Source organism: Physeter macrocephalus, chromosome 21 (assembly GCF_002837175.3).
Source record: "Physeter macrocephalus isolate SW-GA chromosome 21, ASM283717v5, whole genome shotgun sequence".
NCBI classification, from domain to species: domain Eukaryota; kingdom Metazoa; phylum Chordata; class Mammalia; order Artiodactyla; family Physeteridae; genus Physeter; species Physeter macrocephalus.
Window position 1 is genome coordinate 45,526,232 of NC_041234.1, and position 25,270 is coordinate 45,551,501.

General features: G+C 36.8%; 1 protein-coding gene across 8 annotated transcripts in view; it reads right to left on the reverse strand.

Annotated features, from left to right (window-relative positions):
• OPHN1 (oligophrenin 1) overlaps window positions 1-25,270 on the reverse strand; it is a 671,055-nt gene that overhangs the window by 145,145 nt on the left and 500,640 nt on the right. For all 8 annotated transcript variants that reach the window (XM_028482255.2, XM_028482256.2, XM_028482254.2 and 5 more), the window contains 3 exons: window positions 13,256-13,340; window positions 8,140-8,198; window positions 6,876-6,981 (listed from right to left, as the gene is read on the reverse strand). In XM_028482255.2, coding sequence (XP_028338056.1) covers window positions 6,876-6,981; window positions 8,140-8,198; window positions 13,256-13,340 — 250 coding nt within the window. The remainder of the gene's footprint in view (window positions 1-6,875; window positions 6,982-8,139; window positions 8,199-13,255; window positions 13,341-25,270) is intronic.

Genomic DNA, 25,270 nt, shown 5'->3' on the forward strand with positions numbered 1-25,270 from the left:
CTGGTTCTTTGAGAAGATAAACAAAATTGATAAACCATTAGCCAGACTCATCAAGAAAAAAAGGGAGAAGACTCATATCAATAGAATTAGAAATGAAAAAGGAGAAGTAACAACTGACAGTGCAGAAATACATAGGATCATGAGAGATCACTACAAGCAACTCTATGCCAATAAAACGGAAAACCTGGAAGAAATGGACAACTTCTTATACATGCACAACCTGCCGAGACTGAACCAGGAAGAAATGGAAAGTATGAACAGACCAATCACAAGCACTGAAATTGAAACTGTGATTAAAAATCTTCCAACAAACAAAAGCCCAGGACCAGATGGCTTCACAGGCAAATTCTATCAACCATTTACAGAAGAGTTAACACTTATCCTTCTCAAACTCTTCTAAAATACAACATAGGGAGGAACACTCCCAAACTCATTCTATGAGGCCACCATCACCCTGATACCAAAACCAGACAAAGACGTCACAAAGAAAGAAAACTACAGGCCAATATCACTGATGAACATAGATGCAAAAATCCTCAACAAAATACTAGCAAACAGAATCCAACAGCACATTAAAAGGATCATACACCATGATCAAGTGGGGTTTATCCCAGGAATGCAAGGATTCTTCAATATACACAAATCAAACAACTTGATACACCATATAACAAACTGAAGAAGAACAACTATATGATCATCTCCCCACTGTCACCACTCTTATTCAACATAGTTTTGGAAGTTCTAGCCACAGCAATCACAGAACAAAAAGAAATAAAAGGAATCCGAATCGGAAAAGAAGAAGTAAAGGTGTCACTGTTTGCAGATGACATGATACTATACATAGAGAATCCTAAGGATGCTACCAGAAAACTACTAGAGCTAATCAATGAATTTGGTAAAGTAACAGGATACAAAATTAATGCACAGACATCTCTGGCATTGCTATACACTAATGATGAAAAATCTGAGAGTGAAATTACGAAAACACTCCCATTTACCATTGCAACAAAAAGAGTAAAATATCTAGGAATAAACCTACCTACGGAGACAAAAGACCTGTAAGCAGAAAATTTAAGATACTGATAAAAGAAATTAAAGATGATACAAATAGATGGAGAGATATACCATGTTATTCGATTGGAAGAATCAACATTGTGAAAATGACTCTACTACCCAAAGCAATCCACAGATTCAATGCAATCACTATGAAACTACCACTGGCAATTTTTACAGACTCAGAACAAAAAATTTGACAATTTTTATGGAAACACAAAAGACCCCGAACAGCCAAAGCAATCTTGAGAACGAAAAATAGAGCTGGACGAATCAGGCTCCCTGACTTCAGACTATACTACAAGGCTACAGTAATCAAGACAGTATGGTACTGGCACAAAAACAGAAATATAGATCAATGGAACAGGATAGAAAGCCCAGAGATAAACCCACACACATATGGTCACCTTATCTTTGATAAAGGAGGGAAGGATATACAGTGGAGAAAAGACAGCCTCTTCAATAAGTGGTGCTGGGAAAACTGGACAGCTACATGTAAAAGTAGGAAATTAGAACACTCCCTAACCCCACACACAAGAATAAACTCAAAATGGGTTAAAGACCTAAATGTAAGGCCAGACACTATCAAACTCTTAGAGGAAAACATAGGCAGGACACTCTATGACATAAATCACAGCAAGATCCTTTTTGACCCATCTCCTAGAGAAATGGAAATAAAAACAAAAATAAACAAATGGGACCTAATGAAACTTAAAAGCTTTTGCACAGCAAAGGATACCATAAACAAGACCAAAAGACAACCCTCAGAATGGGAGAAAATATTTGCAGATGAAGCAACTGACAAAGCATTAATCTCCAAAATATATAAGCAACTCATGCAGCTCCAAAACAAAAAAACAAACAACCCCATCCAATAATGGGCAGAAGACCTAAATAGACATTTCTCCAAAGAAGATATACAGATTGCCAACAAACACATGAAAGAATGCTCAACATCATTAATCATTAGAGAAATGCAAATCAAAACGACAATGAGATATCATCTCACACCGGTCAGAATGGCCATCATCAAAAAATCTAGAAACAATAAATGCTGGAGAGGGTGTGGAGAAAAGGGAACACTCTTGGACTGCTGGTGGGAATGTAAATTGATACAGCCACTATGGAGAACAGTATGGAGGTTCCTTAAAAAACTACAATTAGAACTACCATATGACCCTGCAATCCCACTACTGTGCATATACCCTGAGAAAACCGTAATTCAAAAAGAGTCATGCACCAAAATGTTCATTGCAGCTCTATTTACAATAGCCAGGACATGGAAGCAACCTAAGTGTCCATCAACAGATGAATGGATAAAGAAGATGTGGCACATATATACAATGGAATATTACTCAGCCATAAAAAGAAATGAAACTGAGTTATTTGTAATGAGGTGGATAGACCTGGAGTCTGTCATACAGAGTGAAGTAAGTCAGAAGGAGAAAAACAAATACCGTATGCTAACACATATATATGGAATCTAAGAAAAAAAAATGTCATGAAGAGATTAGTGGTAGGACAGGAATAAAACACAGACCTACTAGAGCATGGACTTGAGGACATGGGGAGGGGGAAGGGTAAGCTGTGACGAAGTGAGAGAGTGGCAGGGACATATATGCACTACCAAATGTAAATTAGATAGCTAGTGGGAAGCTGCCGCATAGCACAGGGAGATCACCTCTGTGCTTTGTGACCACGAGAGGGGTGGGATAGGGAGGGTGGGAGGGAGGGAGACGCAAGAGGGAAGAGATATGGGAACATATGTATATGTATAACTGATTCACTTTGTTGTAAAGCAGAAACTAATACACCATTGTAAAACAGTTATAGTACAATAAAGATGTTAAAAAAAAAGTTGTAGGTAAAATTTTAACTTTGATCCCAAAAGATGAAATTATTTAAAACAAAATTCAATTTAACAAAATTCATTTCAATTTCAATTAGTATAAAATTAACATGTTTTCATATACATTTTAAAATAAAACATGTTTTGCTCTTTAAAATTACGTTATTCCTTCATATTCAAATTTATAAGACACGTAAGTAACTGAAGAGAATAGTGGATACAGCAGTGATTCAAAGAATAAGACACACACACACACAAAAACAAACTGTTTCCTCTGTATGACTATGCTATGAATTTGATAAACATTTAGATTCATTTGCTTTTTTGAATTCCATTTTAGGGTTTGCAATGTTTTTCTTTTGATTTAATTTTACTTTTTGGATACCTAAAATATTAATATGGCTCAAAATCAAAACCATATAAGGAGGTGGACTCAGAGGAATCTAGCTCTCATGCTTGTCCCTTCCACCCTAGTCACCACCTATCCCCTGTAAAAAAGAAAAAAAAAGAGAAGCCTCAATTAAATAAAGTCAGGAGACCAGAAGGGGGAGCTCTCAAACCTGCCATGTTAGCAGAGCCCAACAGGAAGAAAACAAGATTTTTCAAAATTCAATTTAACAAAATTCATTTCAATTTCAATTAGTATAAAATTAACATGTTTTTATATACATTTTAAAATAAAACATGTTTTGCTCTTTAAAATTACGTTATTCCTTCATATTCAAATTTATAAGACACGTAAGTAACTGAAGAGAATAGTGGATACAGCAGTGATTCAAAGAATAAGACACACACACACACAAAAACAAACTGTTTCCTCTGTATGACTATGCTATGAATTTGATAAACATTTAGATTCATTTGCTTTTTTGAATTCCATTTTAGGGTTTGCAATGTTTTTCTTTTGATTTAATTTTACTTTTTGGATACCTAAAATATTAATATGGCTCAAAATCAAAACCATATAAGGAGGTGGACTCAGAGGAATCTAGCTCTCATGCTTGTCCCTTCCACCCTAGTCACCACCTATCCCCTGTAAAAAAGAAAAAAAAAGAGAAGCCTCAATTAAATAAAGTCAGGAGACCAGAAGGGGGAGCTCTCAAACCTGCCATGTTAGCAGAGCCCAACAGGAAGAAAACAAGATTTTTCTTTCCTGTCAAGGACTCACGCCAATGAAAAGCCATGGACTCTTTGTTTACTATAGCCGTCCCAACTTCCTTTTCCCCTCTATAAAAGCGTTGTCCTTCCCTCGTCATGTGGGGACTTGCCCATTGTTTGGCATTGTTGCAGATTCCAAATTACAAATCTCTGCTCATCCCAAATAAACCCATCTTTGCTGAAGAAATATCTGATAGTCTATTTCAGGTCAACACCCCCTTAGTAACTATTTTCATTAGTTTGTTTTTATAACAGATTTATTGAGATATATTTCATATACCATAAAATTTACCCTTCTAAAAGGTACAATTCAATGGTTTTTAATATATTCACAGAGTTGTCCAACAATCATCACTAACTAATTCCTGTAACCATTAGCTGTTACTTCCCATGTCTCAGCCTTAGGCAACTATTAACCTACATCCTGCCTCTATAGATTTGTCTTTTCTGGACATTTCATAAAAATGGAGTAATATAATATGTAACCTTTTGTGTCTGGCTTCTTTCACTTAGCATAATGTTTTCAAGGTTCATCCACGTACTTGATTTCTTTTACGGCTGAATAATTTTCCATTGTATGTTTATACCACATTTTATTATTTCCATTCAGCATTTGATGGTCATATGGGCTGTTTCCACCTTTGGACAACTATGAATAATGCTGCTATTAATATCTGTGTACAAGTTTTTGTGTGGAAATTTGTAATGCATCTGGAATCACTTCAAAAACAAAATTCATATTTTCCTCATTCTTTTTAATGACTATATAATACCACATTGCTTGAATATACCATGATTTACATAACTAGCCACTTATTGTTGGACATTTATGTTGTTTATAATATTTTGTTACTAAAAATTACACTGCACTGACACAAACTTGTGCATATGTTGTTTTGTATTTGTGGAGGTATGTCTTCAGAGTAGATGCCTAAAAGTGGAGTTGCTGGGTCAAAGGATAACTGAAAATGCAGATTTGTTAGATATTGCCAAATTCCCCTCCTGTAGGTCTATATTTGTATTGCATTAACACCAGCAATGTGTTGGACTCCCTGTGCCCCAAAGTCTCATAAACAGAATGTGGTCAAGCTTTAGGGTTTGCCAAAAAATGGTATCTCAATGTAGGTTTAATTTGCATTTTTCTTATTACAAGTGAACTTGCACAGTTTTTCACATATTTAAGGTTATTTGTCTTTCTAGTTCTGTGTTTTGTGTGTTTGTGTCTATTGTTCCTTTTGTTCTAAGGATTTTGAGGAGCAAGATGCTTCAGGTAAGGTAGATGGCCAGCCTTTGGGTGGAGGGAGGTAGGTGTCTCTCACTAACTGCTAGTAGGAGAATCTTAAACTGAATCCTTGGCTCATGTCACATATTAAGACTCTTAGAAAGTCAGAGCTGGAAGAACCCTTTGAGATTAGCTATTCCAGTCTCCTCATATTATAGATGACCAAACTGAGGCCCAGAGAGTAGGATGGACTTTCTTTAGGTTCATAGCAAATTAGCAATAAAGCTGAAATTTGAACCCAAAATCCCTTTTCCCCGGGCAACTTCAAATTAACAACATGTGCTGATTTTTGTACTTTACAGAGATTATCATAAACAATTTTTTGGAAAGAAAATGCTTTTTAATGTTTGCTATTAGCCCAAATTACAAACATTGGCAATAAATATAAAACCCATTGTCTTGTTAATTCTGCCTATTTGTCTGCAATTTTGGCAATAGACATATTAAACATATTAAAAAAAAACCCAAAATAAAAAACTTAGAATGTCGGAGTTGGTCAGATCTTGGAGAGATATTAGCATATCACAGGGGAACCTGAGTTCCAGAGGTGCAGAGTGATCAGGATTTATTACAGAAGGAGGCAAAGAGGGCCATTTAACCTTCACTAAGGGCCTCAATTTTAGGTGTTTTGAGATATTCTCCAAATGAGGTTAAAACATCTCATCAATGCATTTATGAGTGTGTTGATAGCTTTATTTTGTTAAACACAAACACTTAAAATGCATCACAATTTTTCTAAGCTTGTTGTCTCACTTATTTACTTTTTAATACACCAGGAGTGGTCTTAAGAGTGACCTACCCATGGTCATCAAGAAAGCTAGTAGCAGAACTGACACTAGAACCCAGGTTTGCTGACTCCTGGACAGAGTATTTTCTGCTGCACCATACTGTTTCCTTAGAGCAGCTAGCCTTTTATGAGTCAAGTAAATTCATCTTTATTCACAACACTGAACCTTCATGCCAGGAAGCACCACAGTGGGGCACACATGCCCCTTACACCCACCCATCTTAGAGCCCATCACCAGACCTACTCTCTGGAATGCTGCTATCTGTTCCTACATGCCACACCCAAGCAAAGAAGGTGACCATAATCATAACTCCCATGTCTTGAGAACTTCCTATGTGCCACGTACTTCACCTGTGTTCATTCAAATCCACACAACAGTCTTATGTGGTAGGGAATACTACTCTCATTTTATAGATGACCAAACAGGTTAAGAGAGGTTTTCCTAAGATTACGCAGCTGGGATTTGAACCCACGTTTATCTGACAGCAAAGCCTGTGTTCAGCCACCATTCTACCTGGTGTTACCATTCAACTGAGACAACCCTTCAACTAAGATGCATGATGACCCTGAGAGGATATATATAAGTGTAAAGGGAAAACTGCCTTTCTCACAGAGCACTCAGACTGCCCAGGATGAAGCAGTTGGGGGCTGGGACTTAATGAGCTGACAGACAGTTTATCTGCAGTGCTACCATGTGGGCCAGCCCTCTAATAGGAACTCTTCCTGAAAATCTAGAAGTTACTTACTTGACCAAGTGCCTTATAAGAAGTTCCAGCATCTCTCGGTTCTTTTCTGGTAGCTTATATACCAAGGAATGAATAGCTCCCAGCCGATAATCCAGGTTGTCAGACTCTGAGAGAGAACAGAGAGATAGTTTTGCCTTCTGGGCAATTGGATCAAGCAAACTCTCATACATATACACACAGGAAAACACACACACGTGCACATGTGCACACACAGACGCAATCAGAGACACATAGAGTCAAAGAGATGAAAAGAGAGAGATATATAGACACAGGGACACAATGACAAAGAGAGACCAAGAAACAAAGACACTGAAAGAAATGGAGGGAGAGAGACTGACTAAAAGATAAAAACATAGATTGAAAACAAAGAAATAGGCCTAGAAAGATGAAGAAATAGAAGAGAGAAGAGAAAAAAATATGAGTAGAGAAGACAGAACTGTCTCAGAGCAAGTCAGAATTCTGGATACATCAGGTTGCTCCTAAAGTTCCACATGTAAACTTCCAGTTGGAATCCCTTGCCCACCCACTTTCCTTGTGGAACTAGGAGGTATGCTTCTGCCTCTGGGTTCCTACGAAAATCACTGAGAGACCTCAGAGTAAAGATCAAAGCTCTCTTGCCTCAACAAAGATTCATTATGAAGACAAATGCCCTGAATCTTTTTTCCTGAATACCATACAAGGCATAATGCAGAAGAGTCACATCAAGGTAGGGAGGGATACTCATACAGTGGCCTCAGCCAAAACTTTTAATGCTTCTTCAGCTGCCAACTTTTGAGTGATTCTATATGCCTTATTTCCTATGTACCCCTCCACCCTTACCATCGGTCTTATCATTTAAAAAAATGTGATGCTAGCGCTAAAAGATTAGGAGTAATAATTCACAACACAATTGAAAAGCATTTGAAAAGGCAAAGTGCTGAAAAAATGCTGAAATAGTAACTGTAATGGAAACATTTTGCTGTCCCCTGGCAATGTGAGCCATCTTGTTCTGATGTAAGAGGCAAAATCAATCAATAAAGTCCTCAGACCTGTCATATCCCTCGTTAGCCAGTTTTCTCCAATTCACTCAACTAACATTGATTTATGAAAAATAATACAACACTTGAGTTAGCAAGTAAGAATACTCTCATTTGACAGTGGACAAAATCTGTGTATATGTTTGTTTTTTCCCTCACTTTCCCTCAAGCAGTCTTCTAGGCTTGTTGCTGTAAACATTACTTAGAAGCGAGGACAACACAATTAACTAAGTAACATAAATACTTACTGGCAGCAGAGACCAGCTCTTTGTGAAGTCTGTAGGTCATGACAGGTTCAGAAAGATTCCTGAAATTAATGAAGACTGTAAGTTCCTTTGGGGAGGGAGTAGCAAGACCTTAGATGCGCAGTTCTGTGAGCAGCAAGGCTGAAGTTTCTGAGCTCCACAAATTAATGACTACATACATTTCTCTCTTCATCTGAAACTTTGTCAGAGGAATCCTAGTTGCTAGTAATTCGACAGAAGACCTATAAAAGTATGAGCTGAGACCTTGTGCAGGGTCTCCAATTAGTTCCCCAAAGTGAAAAGAGGCACAAATCAGTCCTGCAAAATTCCAAAGTGGACCCACTATGAATGCTACTATGAAGTCCTTACAGTTGGATAGTTCCTCAGTTTCCAAAGTGCTTTTATATCTGTCCTCCCATTTGATCCTTCCAAAGATCCTGTGAGGTGAAGCAGTAATTCAAATCCCCATTTAATGGAGAAGGAAACTGAGCCTCAAATAGGTTTCTTTATTTAGTCAAAAAATGTTGGCTGAGGGACTTCCCTGGTGGTTCAGTGGTTAACACTCCGTACTTCCACTGCAGGGGGAACGGGTTTGACCCCTGGTTGGGGAACTAAGATCCCGCTTGCTGTGTGGTGCAGCCAAAAAAAAAAAAAATGTTAGCCGAGCACCTACTTGTGACTGGCATTGTGCCAGGTATTGGGGCTCCAGATGAATTAGACATAGTCTAAACCTCCAAGGAGCTAATAGTCTAGTTGAGGAGAGTTCCATATACAAAATGTAGGTGATGCATGGCTCAGAGGAAGGAAGTAATACACTAATAATAATAATAATAATAAACTATCCACTGTTCTAAGTGGTTTATATATATTTACTCACTTAATTCTCATGACAAACCTGTAAGGTAGATATTGTTATTATCTCCATTTTATAGATAAGGAAACTGAGCTTCAGAAAAGTTAAATAATTCATCCTAGAACACACAATTAGTAAGTGGCAGAATTTAGCAGTCTGTCTCAAGTCCATGTTCTTAATCACTACGTTATACTGCTTGCCACTGCTATTATTGTAGTAATCCAGGTGAGAAATAATAAAGGTCTAAACAAAAATCGTGCCATTAGGGATAGAAAGAAAATGTGAGGAGAGTCATTTGAAAGACATTAAAGACAGAGCTTCATCAACAATTGCATATGTTGGTGATAGAGAGAGTAATCTGGTTTGAGTGACTGAATAGATTAGAAATTGATTGAGAGGGAAGTGGAGATGCTATGTCAGAAGGGTTTCTGGGATAGCCAAAGGCAGATGTTTATTAGGAAGATGGATGGAGTGCCTTTCTAGATCTGAGAAGTAGATGTGGAAATCATGAACCTAGGAGGGTGATTAGAACCATGTGAACAGATACCACTGCTCTAGGAAAGATGACAGACTGGCAGCCAACAGCTACATGAGACCTTTCAACATTTCTTTCCTGTCCAGAGTAGTGTGAAAAAAAGAAATGGAATTGAATGAGTCATCAGAATATGAAAAAATTGTGTATTTCACATAAAAATCAATATTGTCTGCCTCTATTGAAAAACTGAAAAATCTGTCTATATTGGGTCCATATGGTTATTTGTGGAAGTAAAGAATATTGCTGTTTATATATAAACAAAGGGATTGCTATGCAAGTAAAGGTTTTATATGCAACATGTTTAACATGAAAGCAGTCTACGTCAGTCATTTTCATGTCCTGGCTCTTGTGGATATTTGAATTTTCCATCCCCTCAGTGTAGTAAAAAGAGAGGAAAGCCCTAGGAAATACCAGGTAGAAAGTCCATAAAAGGGACTTCTAAAAATGGTCAAAGAGGTGAGAGAAAATCCAAAAGCAATGGATTAGCAGAATCCAAAAGAAGAAAAAGTTTCAAGGAGGGCTTGTTAACAGCTTCAAATGCTACAAAGAGGTCAAATAAGGTAAAGGCTGACAATTGTCCATTGTGTTTAGAATTGAGGGAATCACTGGTGACCTTGGCAACAGCAGCTTCAGTAGAGCAGAGGGCCTGGAGTCAGACTGCAGTGGGTTAAGGAGAAAATTGGGACATTAAGAAGCAGAGACAGGGAGTGTATATTACTTCATACACTGAAGCTAGATTGGGAAGGGGTGAAATATCTTACTAGGCAATCTCATCTAAGCTCCTGCCTCCAATTATCATCTACACTGTTGATGATTCTCAATTTTTTAGCTCAAGCCCAGAATTCTTGAGTTTCATTCCTATATATTTCCTATATATCAAATTGCGTACTTAAAATTCTTGTCCTGATTTCTTCAAAGATACCCAAATTTGACATATACAAAACCTAACGTCATATCCCTCAAATTTACTCATTTTCTTATGTTTCCCAAATCAGTAAATGTATGACCATCATTTGGTTGTATGGGGCGGAAATGTGGAAGCCATTCTTTTATCTCCCTCTCCTCCATCTTCATATCCAAGTTTACTCCCTAAATCTCTTGAATATGCTTATTTCTATCTATCCCCACCGCTACTCCCTAGTCCACACAGAAGCATCATCTCTTTCCGGGACCACAGCAATAGCTTGCTAATTGGTTTCCACCTCTACTCATTTTGCCTCTCTCTAATCTCATCTCTCTATGTTTTTCTCAAAATGCAAATCTCATCATATAACCTCCTGCTTAAAAATCTTTCAATATATTCTCATTCCTTTTAATATAAATTCATACCCCAATTCTTAAAATGTCCTAAAAGGCCTTGCATGATCTGGCCCCTACATATGTCTCCCTCCCTGTCTACACTCAATACTCCACGTAAACTGGTACATGTAGTTTCTTAAAAGGGTCTTCCTCTTGCTTCAAGGTCTTTGCATATGAAGTTATTTCTGTCTGGAACTGCCTTCCCCCACCCCCAATTGACTCCAAGGTATAATTCAAACCTCATTCCAAACTAAAAACCAGAATAAGTTAGGCCTTCCTATTATATGACTGCATAGCACCTTGCACTTTTCCTTCAGAGCACTTATCATAGCACATTATATTTGTATAATTATTTGTCTTTTCTCTGTCCACTTCACTGGACTATAACCTTTTTAAGGTCATATCTACTCACAAATGTATGCCTACTGCCAGACACCATGCTAGACATAGAGTAGGTCAGGAAATGTTTACTGAATGGTTTAGTGAATGGTAGAATAAATGAATGCAAGGAGATGTGTAATGTTGGAGCATATTTACATGCTGAGAGGAAAAAGCCTGTTGAATGAGAGAGGGTAAAGATAGAGAAGAGAGAAGGGATGGTTTTTAGAGTAATTTTCTAGAAATGTTGGAGACAAGGGGTGAGTTAGGTGCCTAGAACACAGATGGAGGAAGTACACTATGAAAATACTGACACATTTAAGAAACCTAAATGGTGTTGACTGGCTAGTACATATTAAATGTTCATGGATAAGACACTTAAGAACAAATATCTCTTATTGGGGGTACAGGCCACTCAAACTTTCAGGCTCGATATACTCATTTTTCAGAAGAGCTACACTGCTTGTTATGGGATAAGCTGGGAAAGATGTAATGTGGGAGGGACATACTCTATATAAATCTCTGAAAAAATAACTCCTTTTATTTATTTATTTATTTTTTTGTGGTATGCGGGCCTCCCCCTGCTGCGGCCTCTCCCATTGCGGAGCACAGACTCCGGACGCGCAGGCCCAGCGGCCATGGCTCACGGGCCCAGCCGCTCCGCGGCATGTGGGATCCCCCCAGACCGGGGCGTGAACCCGGTTCCCCTGCATTGGCAGGCGGATGCGCAACCACTGCGCCACCAGGGAAACCCCACTAACTCCTTTTAAGGAGGCTAGAGACACAGAGTTATTTACTTACACTATTCTCATCATCACGAGCCTCCTGAAAGTATGCAGAGCAGATTGCTCTGTCTTTCTTAAATTACCCAAGCAACTCCAAGAAGGCCATAGCCCCTGGGCAGTGGGGAATAGGGGAATAAGGTGCTCCAATACCAGTGGCCTTATAAGTCAGAGATACTTAGGTTCAAATAATATGAGCCATGATCATGAATATTACTTAATGGAGGAGGGGCATGATTTAATTTCTTCATCTGTAAAATGAGTATGGTAACACCTACCTTATAAGATTATTGTGAGAAAAAAACAATGATATTGTCAACGTAAGCAACTAGAACACAGCCGAGCACAGAATAAACCCTCCAACACCAGTGCTTTTCTTCTTCGGCATATGCAGGAGAAATACTCCTGGAAAGAGCATTCATGTTTACTTAAAGTTCTAAGATGATGCTACAGCAAAAGGTCATTTAATAGCAATATCTGGGACCCAATCTATTTTGGATTAATGATATTTCCCATAGCTAAAGTACCTATCTTAACGTCTAAAGAGTATAGTAATTGAAAAGAAGACATTTTACCACATAAAGTATGGTGCATACATGGGACATAAAAAATGGTAAGAAATGAATGACTTTAAAAAGTGTGTATGTCACAAATATTTTTACGTAATATAAATCTATGCCAATAAACTGAATGATATATTCATCATCATTGTGCATCCCCAAATTTTGCTTGTAAGTTAACTTTTTTCCCGACTGCCACCGCTTCATTCAGTTCTAACATTTTTATGGTTGTAGTTTTTTGGTTTTTATTTCCATTGTAACAAAAGACATACAAATACACAAATTATGTTTGTGTAAATGCAATTTAATGTTTCAGAATGGTTATTATCCACCAAAACATGTTAACAACCTTGAAATGTCACAACTCCTGATTTTACTAGTGAGCCCATTTGTGACATCACCCTATCTGTGCACAATGGCAAAACTTCAATTATTTTAAGGGTGTGATTTTTAAATAATCTTTTTTAAAGTCAATTTTCTTCAAAAAAGCCATATTTCAATATTCTATTATTTTGATGCTTCCCTCGCTTAAATTCCCAAATTTAAAAAAGTCTCCTAATGCACATTCTTCTTTGACAGAAATTTTTTCACTATTTTTTTCTTTAGCAATCCTATCCAACCTCCCAAAATTGGGACCATATTAACTCCAATCTCCATCCAGAAATATTTCATCAACTCTGAAAAGGAATGTTCTAAATCATATCAGATATACCTGAGGTAGAATTTCAAGGAGCTGGTGATTGTCTTAATGTCCCAGTCACTATTATGAAAATCAACATCTCCTGGACATTTAGGATCTATTTGAGAATAAAAAAATGAGAAAAAAGTTAACATTCCACAAGATCTTACATTTTATCCCTTTAAAAGAAAAATAAAGTGCATTAATTAAAAGATGGTTACTCTAACCAATTTTCAAAAGATGAAAACTTTACAACAAACAAGTCTTTGAGGTCTCAAAAATTCCCTTATATTCCAGCTAGGGATGTAAGGAGCTTGGAAGACACCTCTTTCATTCACACAATAAGAAAAAAAAAATGGAACAAACTGAAAGTCAACTCCTCTTAGTTCCATCAGAGAACTGAGGTCATAGGGCAAACTGAAGAAACAGACAGGCAGATACAGAGAATCAAAACTTATAGAGCAGAAGCCCAAGGGTAGAAAACTCCTTGGGAAACAGTACAGGGCTAGGAAAACCCAATCTGTAATTGGCAAAATGCTGGAGGCTCAGTGTGGACAAGATTGAGAGTTAAAAATTTTAAGCAGGTCCAATCCTAGGGGACTCCCAAGCTTTTGTGAGTTTTACCTCCAGAGACCTATCAGGTTCTCACAGTGAAGATCTGAGAAAAATTCCCTCATGTTACTGTTATTCTGAGAAGGGGATAGAAAATTAGCCATTTAAAAATATGCACAGAGCATTTCATTCTTCTTAATAAGGCCTACCCTCAAGAGAAACTACTTTACCAGAGCTTAACTGACCTGGGAAGGGGGAAATTCCCAATTCCAGAAATGAAATCCCTTCCTGTCTCTTCTAAGGGGGAAAACTGAAACAAAACTGAGAAATGCTTGTGGAAGTCACAGGCCAGAAGCACAGGTTCACTAAAATACTGAGACATAATTGTAGAATTGTAGAACACTACCCCTGCCCTCACACCTTACCACCATATCAACAGGCTTCCTGGATAATAACAAGGGAATATGACTAAAAGAATTATTCTTCTCAGACAATATTTAAGAAGTCTCTAGGGAAAACAAAAGACAATAGAGGAAATAAAAAACAAGGACACCAGAGGTAAGTTTAGCCCCTGAGACCTACAGTTACAGCAACCAAAAAACACAGGCTAAACTCTAGCCAGATAAATAAAACCTCACACTAAAGGCCCATTTACCTCAGTTCCTTTTACCCATAATGTCTGGCTTGAAACAAAAATTACAAGAAAACACTAAAAGACAAAAAAAGTTTCAAGAAACACAGAAAGCATCAGAATAAGACTCAGATATGGCAGATACTTTATAATTATCAAACTAGGAATTTAAAACAACTATGATTAATATACCAAGGACAGTAATGGGTAAAGTGGACAACATTTAAAAAAGGAGTTGGATTAATGTAAGCATAGAGATAGAAGCTTTAAGAAAGAATCAAAAAGAAATTTTAGAAATCAGAAACACCATAACAGAAATGAAGAATTCCTTTGATGGACACAGGTGAGAAAATAATCAGTGAACTTGAAGAAATGTCAGTATAAACTTCCAAAAATAAAATGCAAAGAGGAAAAAAAAAAGAAAGAAGACAGAAGAGAATATCCAAAAACTGTGGGACAATAACAAAAGGTGTATCATACATGTAATGGGAATACTAGAAGGAGAATAAAGAAAAAGGAACATCAGAAATATCTTAAGCAATGATGACTGAGAATTTCTGAAAACTAATAATAAACACAAGACCACAAATCCAGGAATCTTGCAAAACACCAATCAGGATACATATCAAAAGAATCTACACCTAGGCATACCACAGTCAAACTGAATAAAACCAAAGTCAAAGAAAAAATCTTGATAGAAGCCAGAAGAAAAAAACACCTTACTGAAGGAAGAGCACAATAAGAATTATTCCAACTTTTCTCAAGAAACCATGTAAACAAGAAGAGAGTGGAATGAAATATTTAAAGTGTTAAAAGAAAAAAAAGACCAGCCTGAAAGAAAGAAATTACCTTTCAAGGGTGAATGAGAAATAAGTATTTCTCAAATAAACAAACATTGAGAAAATTTGTCACCAGTAGATCTCCCTTGCAAGAGATGTTAAAAGAAGTTCTTCACAGAGAAACCTATAGGTCAATAATTCATATTTACATAAAGAAATGAAGAGTATTAGAGGAGGAATAAATGATGGTAAACAAAACACTATTACTCTTATTCTTAACTGGTCTAAGAGGTAAAGTTTAAAATATAGCAACAATGTATTCAGTGATTATAGCTTATGGATAGTGAAATGAATGACAAAAATGTTATAAGGGATTAAAGAGAGGAATTAGAAACATTCTGTTATAAAGTACTGGCACTAACAGTGTAGTGGTATGGTATTATTTGAAAGAGGACTTGGATAATTATAAATGTATGTTGCAAATGCAAGGGCAACCACTAAAAAAGAGTTTTAAAAAAGTATAATTTATACGTTAACAGAAGAGAAAAAATAGAATCATAAAAAATACTCAGTTAAACCCAGAGAAGGCAGAAAAAGAGTGGAAAATGAAAAGAGAAACGAAGAACAAGGACCATGACCAGAAAAATGTAGCAAGTATGGTAGGTATTAATCCAACTATATCAATAATCACTTTAAATGTCAATGGTATAAATACACCAATGAAAATACATAGACTGTCAAAGTGTATTATAAAACAAGACATATATTATCTACAAGAAACCAACTTCAAATATAAAAGACATATAGATTAAAAAAGGGATGGAGAATGATATACCATGCTAACATTAATCAAAAACAAAGCTGAGGTAGCTTTATTCATTTCAAACAAAGCAGACTTCAGATCAAGGAAATTATCAGGGATAAAGAGGGCCATTAAATAGAAGGATTAATTCTCCAAGCATACATACCTATCCTTAAAAGATATGCATCCAACAAAATATCACTGAAACATGTGCTTTTCAACACCCCTTTATTGGTAATTGACAGATACAACGGGTAAAAAATCAGTAAGTAATTGAACTGAACAGCATCATCGATCAGCTGGATTTAACTGACATTTATAGACTACTTCATCCAACAAAAGCGAATACACAGTCTTCTAAAGTTCATCCAGGATATTCATTAAGATAGACCACATTCTAGGCCATAAAACAGACCTTAATAAATTCAAAAGAATAAAACCTTACACCAATATGAAATTAAACTAGAAAAAAATAACAGTAATATAAGTAATATTCAATGAAATCCCTATCAAAATACAAATGGCATTTTCCACAAAAGTAGAACAAATAATTCTAAAATTTGTATGGAAACACAAGACCCCAAATAGCCAAAACAATCTTGAGAAAGAAGTACAGAAGTAGATGTATCACATGTCCTGATTTCAAACTATACTACAAAGCTACAGTAATAAAAATAGTATGGTACTGGCACAAAAAGAGTCCCATAGATCAATGGAACAGCATAGAGAGTCCAGAAATAAACCCATGCTTATATAGTCAATTAACCTATGACAAAGGAGGCAAGAATATACCATGGGGAGAAGACCCTCTTTCCAATAAATGTTTTGGGAAAACTGGACAGCTAGCTACATGCAAAAGAATTAAACTGGACTACTTTCTCATGCCATATACAAAAATAAATTCAAAATGAATTAAAGGCTTAAATACAAGACCTGAAACCATAAAACATCTAGAAGAAAACATAAGCAGTAGGCTCTTTGATATCACTCTTAGTAATATTTTTTGGAATATGTCTCCTCAGGCAAGGAAAATAAAAGCAAAAAAAAAAGTGAGACTACATCAACTTACAAAGCTTTTGCACAGCAAAGTAAACTATCAACAAAATGAAAAGCCACCTTACTGAATGCGAGAAGATATTTGCAAATGATATATCCAACAAGAATATATATATATATACACACATACACACATATATACAACACACACACACACAACAAGGATATATACAAGGATTATATATATTATTTTTTATATTCAAAATATAAAAAAGAAATCATACAATTCCACTTCAAAGAAACCAACAACACAATTTTAAAAATGACAGAGGGTATGAATAGAGACTTTTCCAAAGAAGATATACAGATAGCCACAGGCGCATGAAAAGATGTTCAAAATCATTAGGGAAATGCAAATCAAAACTACAATGAGCTAACACCTCACATCTGTCAGAATGGCTATTATCAAAAAGACAAGAAATAATAAGTGTTGGTGAAGATGTGGAGAAAAGAACCCTCATTCACTGTTGGTAGGAATGTACACTGGTGCAGCCCCTATGGAAAACAATATGAAGATTCCTTAAAAAATTGAAAATAAAACTACCATAAAATCCAGAAACTCCATTCTGGGTATTTATGCAAAGAAAATGAAAACACTAATTTGAAAAGATATATGCACCCATATGTTCATTGCAACATTATTTACAATAGCCAAGGTAAGGAGGTTCAACCTAAGTGTCCATCAACAAATGAATGGATAAGGAATATATGGTATATATACACAGTGGAATATTACTCAGCCATAAAAAAGAATGAAAACTTGCTACTTGTCACAGCATGGGTGGACCTAGGGGGTATTATGCTAAGTGAAATAAGTCAGACAGAGAAAGATAAATACTGTATGATTTCACTTACATGTGAAATCTTAAAAAAACAAAACAAACGTGAAAACATAACCAAACAGAGTCATAGATAAAGAGAATAAACAGGTGGTTGTCAGTGGAGTAGTGGTTGAGGGGAGGAGAGAAATAGGTTAGGGAGATTAAACTTCTAGTTACATTATGAAATGTACAGTGTGGGGAATATAGTCAATAATTATGTAATATCTTTGTAAGGTGACAGATGACAACTATACTTATCATGGTGATCATTTTCAAATATATGGAAATATTGAATCACTATCTTGTGTACCAGGAACTAACACAGCGTTGTAGGTCAATTATACTTCAGAAACCAACAAACAAGTTCAGAGAAAAAGAGATCAGCTTTGTGGTTATCAGAGACAGGGCATGGGGGAAAGGGGAGTTAGATGAAGGTAGTCAAAAGGTACAAGCTTCTAGTTATAAGATCAATAAGTACTAGATATGTAATTTACAACATGACAAAGATAATTAACACTGCTCTATGTTATATATGAAAGTTGTTAAGAGAGTAAATCTTATTTTCTATTTCTTTTATGCTATACTTATATGAGACTATGGATTTTTACTAAGCTTGTTGTGGTAATCATTTCATGATGTATGTAAGTCAAATCATTATTTTGTACACCTTAAACATATATATGTCAATTATATCTCAATAAAAATGGAAGGAAAAATAGTGGCTAGTTGGAGTTGAGATAGTCTGTAGGTATAAAATAGACACCACATTTTGAAGAATTAGTATAAAAAGGAATGTAAAATATCTCATTAATAATTTGTTATATTACATATTAAATTGGTAATATTCTTAATATATAGGGTTAAATAAAGTTTATGATTTAAAAAAATGTCTAAGTTCAATGTCTTATCTAAATATCATCTAAATCAGATACTGGTGAGATAATTCATCCTAAAGCAAACTGCTCTCCAGCTGGCAACCTTCAAAATCAAGCATGTTAGGTGCTTCCAAAATACAAATATGGGACAGGCATAGAACAAACATTCCCATTCCAAAAGGAAGAAAGAGGAAAATAGAAAGGGGTACTGGTACTGAACAAGTCCCAAATCTTAAGGCCAGTTTGGGTGGGTATCCTGCCTTCTAGACACACTGGGGCAGTGGTCCTGTCCCCAAGGCTTTGGGTGGCCCTGCTCCCATGGCTTGGTTGGCACAGCACATTCTGCAGCTCTCCTGGGTCAGAGTTCAGTGCGGGTGACTCTCCCAGGCTGGAACTGCATACATGTGGTTCTACTAGTCTGGGGTAATGGAGGCAGCCCCATTCCCACAGCTCCACTGGGCATTGCACCAGTGGGGACTCTCTGTGGTGGCCATGGCTTACAACAGCCCTTTGCCTCCACCCATCAAAATACATGTGGAAGTAGTCACACCTCCATAGCTCTTGCACTCTGCATGCTGGCAGAGAAAGTGCTGCAGTGATGCCAACAAGGTTTAGTGCCTATGCCCTTCAGAAGGGCAACCACTTTAAGCCTGTGCCTGTGCTTCCCCTTATATAATCCTTTTCTCTCAGAAGAGTGTCTGGCATATAGTAGGTAAGCTTCATCCTTTTGCACTAAGTAAAGGCAAAAGATTCCCGGCTATAGAATCAACACTTCAATTGCTTGAATGAGAATAATATCCTCCTATATAAATTGGTAATTGGTATATTCTGAAGCTTACTGCAGCCTTATTTGTGTAAAATCTTGGCCCTGCCCAAGGCCTGCCCATTCTCAGTGAAAGTAAAGTGGCCATCAATTTAGCCTTGTGTCGAGTTTAGGCTTTTTAATCTTCAAAAGAATCTATCTACCCAAATTTTAGCTCATTTGATTGTAAAACATATGGGTCTGCATGTAACTGACATGACTATGATTTCTGAATTCCAATTACTTCTCAGAGAATGCCAATTTCAGCTTTATATTGCCTAATTCTTATGCACACCTTTGTGACAAGATAGTATTTATAGAGAATTATTGGAGAAACATGCAGTCAAGATATTCCTTTAAGTTAGTGAATGAGATTTTCTTTTCCACCCAAACGAACTACCCTCTGAATCTGAGGTTTACCACAGCAGTGATTGTTGGAGTAATGTTTCACTTTTCTACTCATTTGGACCTGAAAGTTTTGAGCAAGAAGTAAAACTAATATCTTACAAACCCAAATTTGACTCCTCCTTCTCTATAATGTAATAGAAACAACAAACTGAAAAGTTATTAGGGCCAGGAAAAGTCAATGTAGCTCAAAAGAAGGGAAACACTCTGAAGAATCAGAATACAGGCATCCGTCTGAAAAAAAGTTACTGCAAGAAATAGAAAGTTTTAAAACTTTGGTGATAAGTTGTCAACATGATGAAAGGTGGCTTCAGCGAAACTCAAATAGTAATGAAGATGAAAATTATCCTTAGACTAGGAATAGAAGGAAATATTTACAATGGTATGCTGGGAGAGGAGGGGAGCCTTGATTTGCAGCATTTGCCAAATTCTGTGGAGTGGGGCCAATTCCAAGCTACCACATGATGTCACTAAACTTGAAGTTGGGAAAAGATGTGCAAAGTCAGGTCTCATGAGCCAGTATGAGTGCATCCAGTACACCACTGAATCTGTCTCAAATGATCAGTGGATATCATAGTTAAAGCTTAAGATCAGAAGCCAGAAAGGAATCCTTCTTTCACCACTACTACTTATCATTGGATCAGAGTGTTTTGAACAATGATTCTCAAACCTAACTTCTAGAAATCTCTGAGAAGCTTTGAAAATAACAATGCCCAGGTTCCTCTCTATGTAAAATAAATCAGAACCTCTGGAGGTGAGTCTTGGTTGTTTTTTAAATTCTCCAGATGATTTTAATGAATGGCAAAGGAAGTGAACAGCTAGGACATTTAATGTAATTAAACAAGGAACAGGAAACTTAAAGCTGTTGGAAAGGAGATAGAGTAAGAATTATTTATCAATGATGTAACTGTCCACCCAAAAATCCCAAGATAAACAACTAAAAAATTGTTAAAACTCACAGGAAAGCTTGTTAAAATCCTTGGTCAGAAAATTAAGATACAAAAATCATAAGCATCTTATACACTAGCAATAATCAGTTCAAAAATTTATTGATAATAGGAAAAAATGGCACTCGGTGCATGTGTGTGTGTATATGTTATTTTTATAATCAAACCTAGGAATAAATATGTGTAAACAGTTAGGACTTATCTAGACAAAAGTACAAAATATAAAAAGAAAACTGCATAAATGAAAACATATACTGTGATTCTGTACAGAAAGACTAAATACTGAAAAGTTATCAACTTGACTCCAATTAAGTTTTAGATTTAATAGGATTCAAATAAAAATGTCAAAAAGCTTATGTTTTCTGGAACATGATAAAAAGTTTACATGGGACAATGAGTTGGCAAAAATGGTTTAAACATTTTTTTAATGAAGAATAATTGGGGAGAATTTGTGCTACTTGATAGGAAAATGATTAATTATGCTACAACAGTAACAATCTCATACTAGTACAAGAATAACAAGTGGAAAAAGTGAAGAGCTCATGAAAAGATCATCATGTAAATATAAGAACTTAATATACAATAAAAGCAGCATTATGAATTAGTGAAAAAATAAGACATTCAATAAATGGAGCATAGAAAATTAACAATTTGGAAAAATATTCAGTTAGATCCCTATTTCACAACCAAACATATTCAATTTCAAATTAACAGAAGAATTAAAATGTAAAAAAATAACCATTCAATTCACAGAAAACCAAATGAATTTTTATAGGCTCTTGGTTTGGGAATGACATTCTAGGCATATTAGAAAATGAAGTTTTGTATGCACCCTGGAGCACATCATGAATATATAGCAAGGTTAACAAGTTCTAGAAACTGGAACAGAGATGACCATTTGAGAGCAATATTAGGGTCATTGTTTGATGTAGAATATGCACTGAAACTATGCATCCCCAAAATGATCCTATAGTCAGGTGACAAACTGCATCAGAGACATTAGGGAAGCTTTATGAAATAGAGATTCCTGGATCCCAAGACAAGAGACAGTTTCATTGGGTCCAGGATTAGGCCTGGGAAGTTTTACTTTGTTTTGTTTTTGAATAACAACTTCTCAAATGTGATTCTAGGGTGAGGCTGTTTTCCTGTCATGTTTTGTTATGTCATAGATAATAAGATTGGGAGTAAAAATAATCATAGGAATATCTTGGTCAAAGTTCTAACCACCACTCCAAATGACAGCACAATGTTTATTTCCCTCACATTTAGAGGCAGAAAAACAAAAACAAAAACACAACAACAAAAATACCCCCACAATAGCAAGAAGGTCATAGTGGCTCCTCTAAAACACACGAGTCATGTCAGAGTGTACCAACTAATGAAGAAAACATTAGTAATATGATATTACTGTGAAAATTCTGGTTGCACTAATAGTAAGATAATCTTTGATTACTTGCAGTTGATAAAACTGATCGAGTGAGAGGAAGAAAGAGAAGTCACTAACAGAAAGTGGAGGAAAAATGAGACTATCAGTCTCTGACACAAGTCGTGAAGGCAGTAATGATTAATGTGAGGATTGATCGGTTTCACCAAGTTACAACCTTGCCAGCTCAGTCTCTTGCTTATCTCCCTTCTTCACTTATAAAACCCAGGGATGGCAGATTAAAGGAGAGCTGAAATAAAGGTCACTTGTCCTTTTGTTGTTGCTATATATGTATGTGTCCCAAGTAGAGTGATAAAAGACAATACACTCATAGGAAAACAAATATTATAAACTATGGCTGCAGGAGATCTTCAAATACTTAATAACCAATAATGGCAAATGGTTCCATCAATAAGCAGAGATACTGGTTGTAAACACCAGAAATAGCCATACTGATGCCTCCCAGCTATTTCAGACCTGGTTCCTGCTATATATGTAGAAGACAGGGGTGCTACCTGAAAAAAAAGGTGGAAGCAACTTTAGTTAGCTGATTAAAATAAATCCATATGTGATCTACTGGTTCTCCCTGGATTAAAATTATATCAATATTATTAATAATATTTATAACCTTGAGACAATAATTCTACTTCAGCAAATCTATGCAAAGTAAACATTAGAACGAATTCATCCACAAATTATGTAATCACAAAAAAGGAGACAAATGAAATGCTCAGTAAGAAGGAAATGATCTGATAAATTTTGGTTCTTTTGTCTATCATAATATTATGCAGCCATTAAAATATTTGCAAAGCATTTTTAATCATATGGGAAATGTTTATGTTGAGGTAATTGTGGCTATGTAAAATCTAAATCTCCCTACACATCCTCCATAAAACAACACAGAACCACTAGAAACACATAAAAGTACACAAAGCCATGCCCTCCACATGAAAACACAGAGAACACACAAATTCCAAATTAATTGTAAGTAGGGAAATACACACCAAATCCCAGTGAGGTATCACTCATAGTCCCCCTCCACAAACCTTCGCAGGAGGCAAGGGGAATGCTGAGAAAAGTTCATTCATGAGAAACAAAGAGGACTAGAGGTCTAAGATTAATCTAAAGCTAGCACCAAAAAGACAAAGTCTATATAAAGGGTAAAAATACCAAAAAACAGTCAGGGTAGATCAGAGCACTTAAGGAAAGGTGTTCTAAGCAGTCTTCAAAAGGCAGTCTTGAGAGAGACCTTCAAGATGGACGGAGGAGTAAGACGTAGAGATCACCTTCCTCCCCACAAATACATCAGAAATACATCTACATGTGGAACAACTCCTACAGAACACCTAAGGAATGCTGGCAGAAGACCTCAGACTTCCCAAAAGGCAAGAAACTCCCCACATACCTGGGTAGGGCAAAAAAAAGAAAGAAAAATCAGAGACAAAAGAATAGGGACAGGACCTGCACTTGTTGGAGGGAGCTGTGAAGGAGGAAAAGTTTCCACACACTAGGAAGACCCTTCACTGGCGGTGATAGAGAGGTGGTGGAGGGGAAGTTTTGGAGCCATGGAGGAGAGCACAAAAAGGCGTGCAGAGGGCAAAGCAGACAGATTCCTGCACATAGAGTCAGTGCCGACCAGCATTAACCAGCTTCAGAGGCTTGTCTGCTCACCCAACAGGGTGGGTGGAGGCTGGGAGCTGAGGCTTGGGATTTGGAGGTCAGATCCCAGGGAGAGGACTGGGGTTGGCTGTTTGAACACAGCCTGAAGGGGGCTAGTGTGCCACAGCTAGCCGGGAGGGAGTCCGAGAAAGTGTCTGGAACTGCCTAAGAGGCAAGAGACCATTGTTTCAGGGTGTGCAAGGAGAGGGGATTCAGAGCACCACCAAAATGAGCATCCAGAGGCAGGCGCGAGCCACGGCTATCAGTGCAAACACCAGAGACGGGCATGACATGCTAAGGCTACTCCTGCAGCCACCAAGAAGCCTGTGTGCAAGCACAGGTCACTATCCACACCTCCACTCCCGGGAGCCTGTGCAGCCCCCCACAGCCAGGGTTCTGTGATCCAGGGACAACCTCCCTGGGAGAACACACGGTGTGCCTCAGGCTGTTGCAACATCACACCAGCCTCTGCCACTGCAGGCTCACCCCGTATTCTGTACCCCTCCCTTCCGCCAGTCTGAGTGAGCCAGAGCCCCCTAATCACCTGCTACTTTAACCCTGTCCTGTGTGGGTGGGGAAAAGATGCCCTCAGGCGACCTACAGGCAGAGGCAGGGTCAAATCCAAAGCTGAACTCTGGAAGCTCTGCAACAAAGAAGAGAAAGGGGAATTTTTCCCAGCAGCCTCAGGAGCAGCGGATTAAACCTCCACAATCAACTTCATTTACCCTGCATCTCTGGAACAACTGAATAGACAATGAATCATACCAAAATTGAGGCAGTGGACTTTGGGAGCGACTGTAGACTTTGGGTTTGCTTTTTCCATCTAATTTGTGTCTGGTCTTATGTTTATCTTAGTTTAGAATTTAGAGTTTATTATCATTGGTAGATTTGTTTATTGATATGGTTACTCTCTTCCTTTATATATATATATAGAGATATATACATTTTTATCCTTTTGCTCTTTTTGTGAGTGTGTACATGTACGCTTCTTTGTGTAATTCTGTCTGTATAGCTTTGCTTTTACCATTTGCCCTAAGGTTATGTCCATCCTTTTTTGCTGTTGTTGTTGCTTTTTATTTTTTCTTTTATTTTTCTTTATTTTTTTAGTATAGTTTTTAGCGCTTGTTATCATTGGTGGATATGTTTTTTGGTTTGGTTCTCTCTTCTTTCTTTTTTTCTTATTATTTTTCCTTTTTTATTATTTTTAATTTTTTTATTTTTAATAATTATTTTTTATTTTAATAATGTTATTTTATTTTATTTATTTATTTACTCATTTTCCCCTTTTCTTCTGGG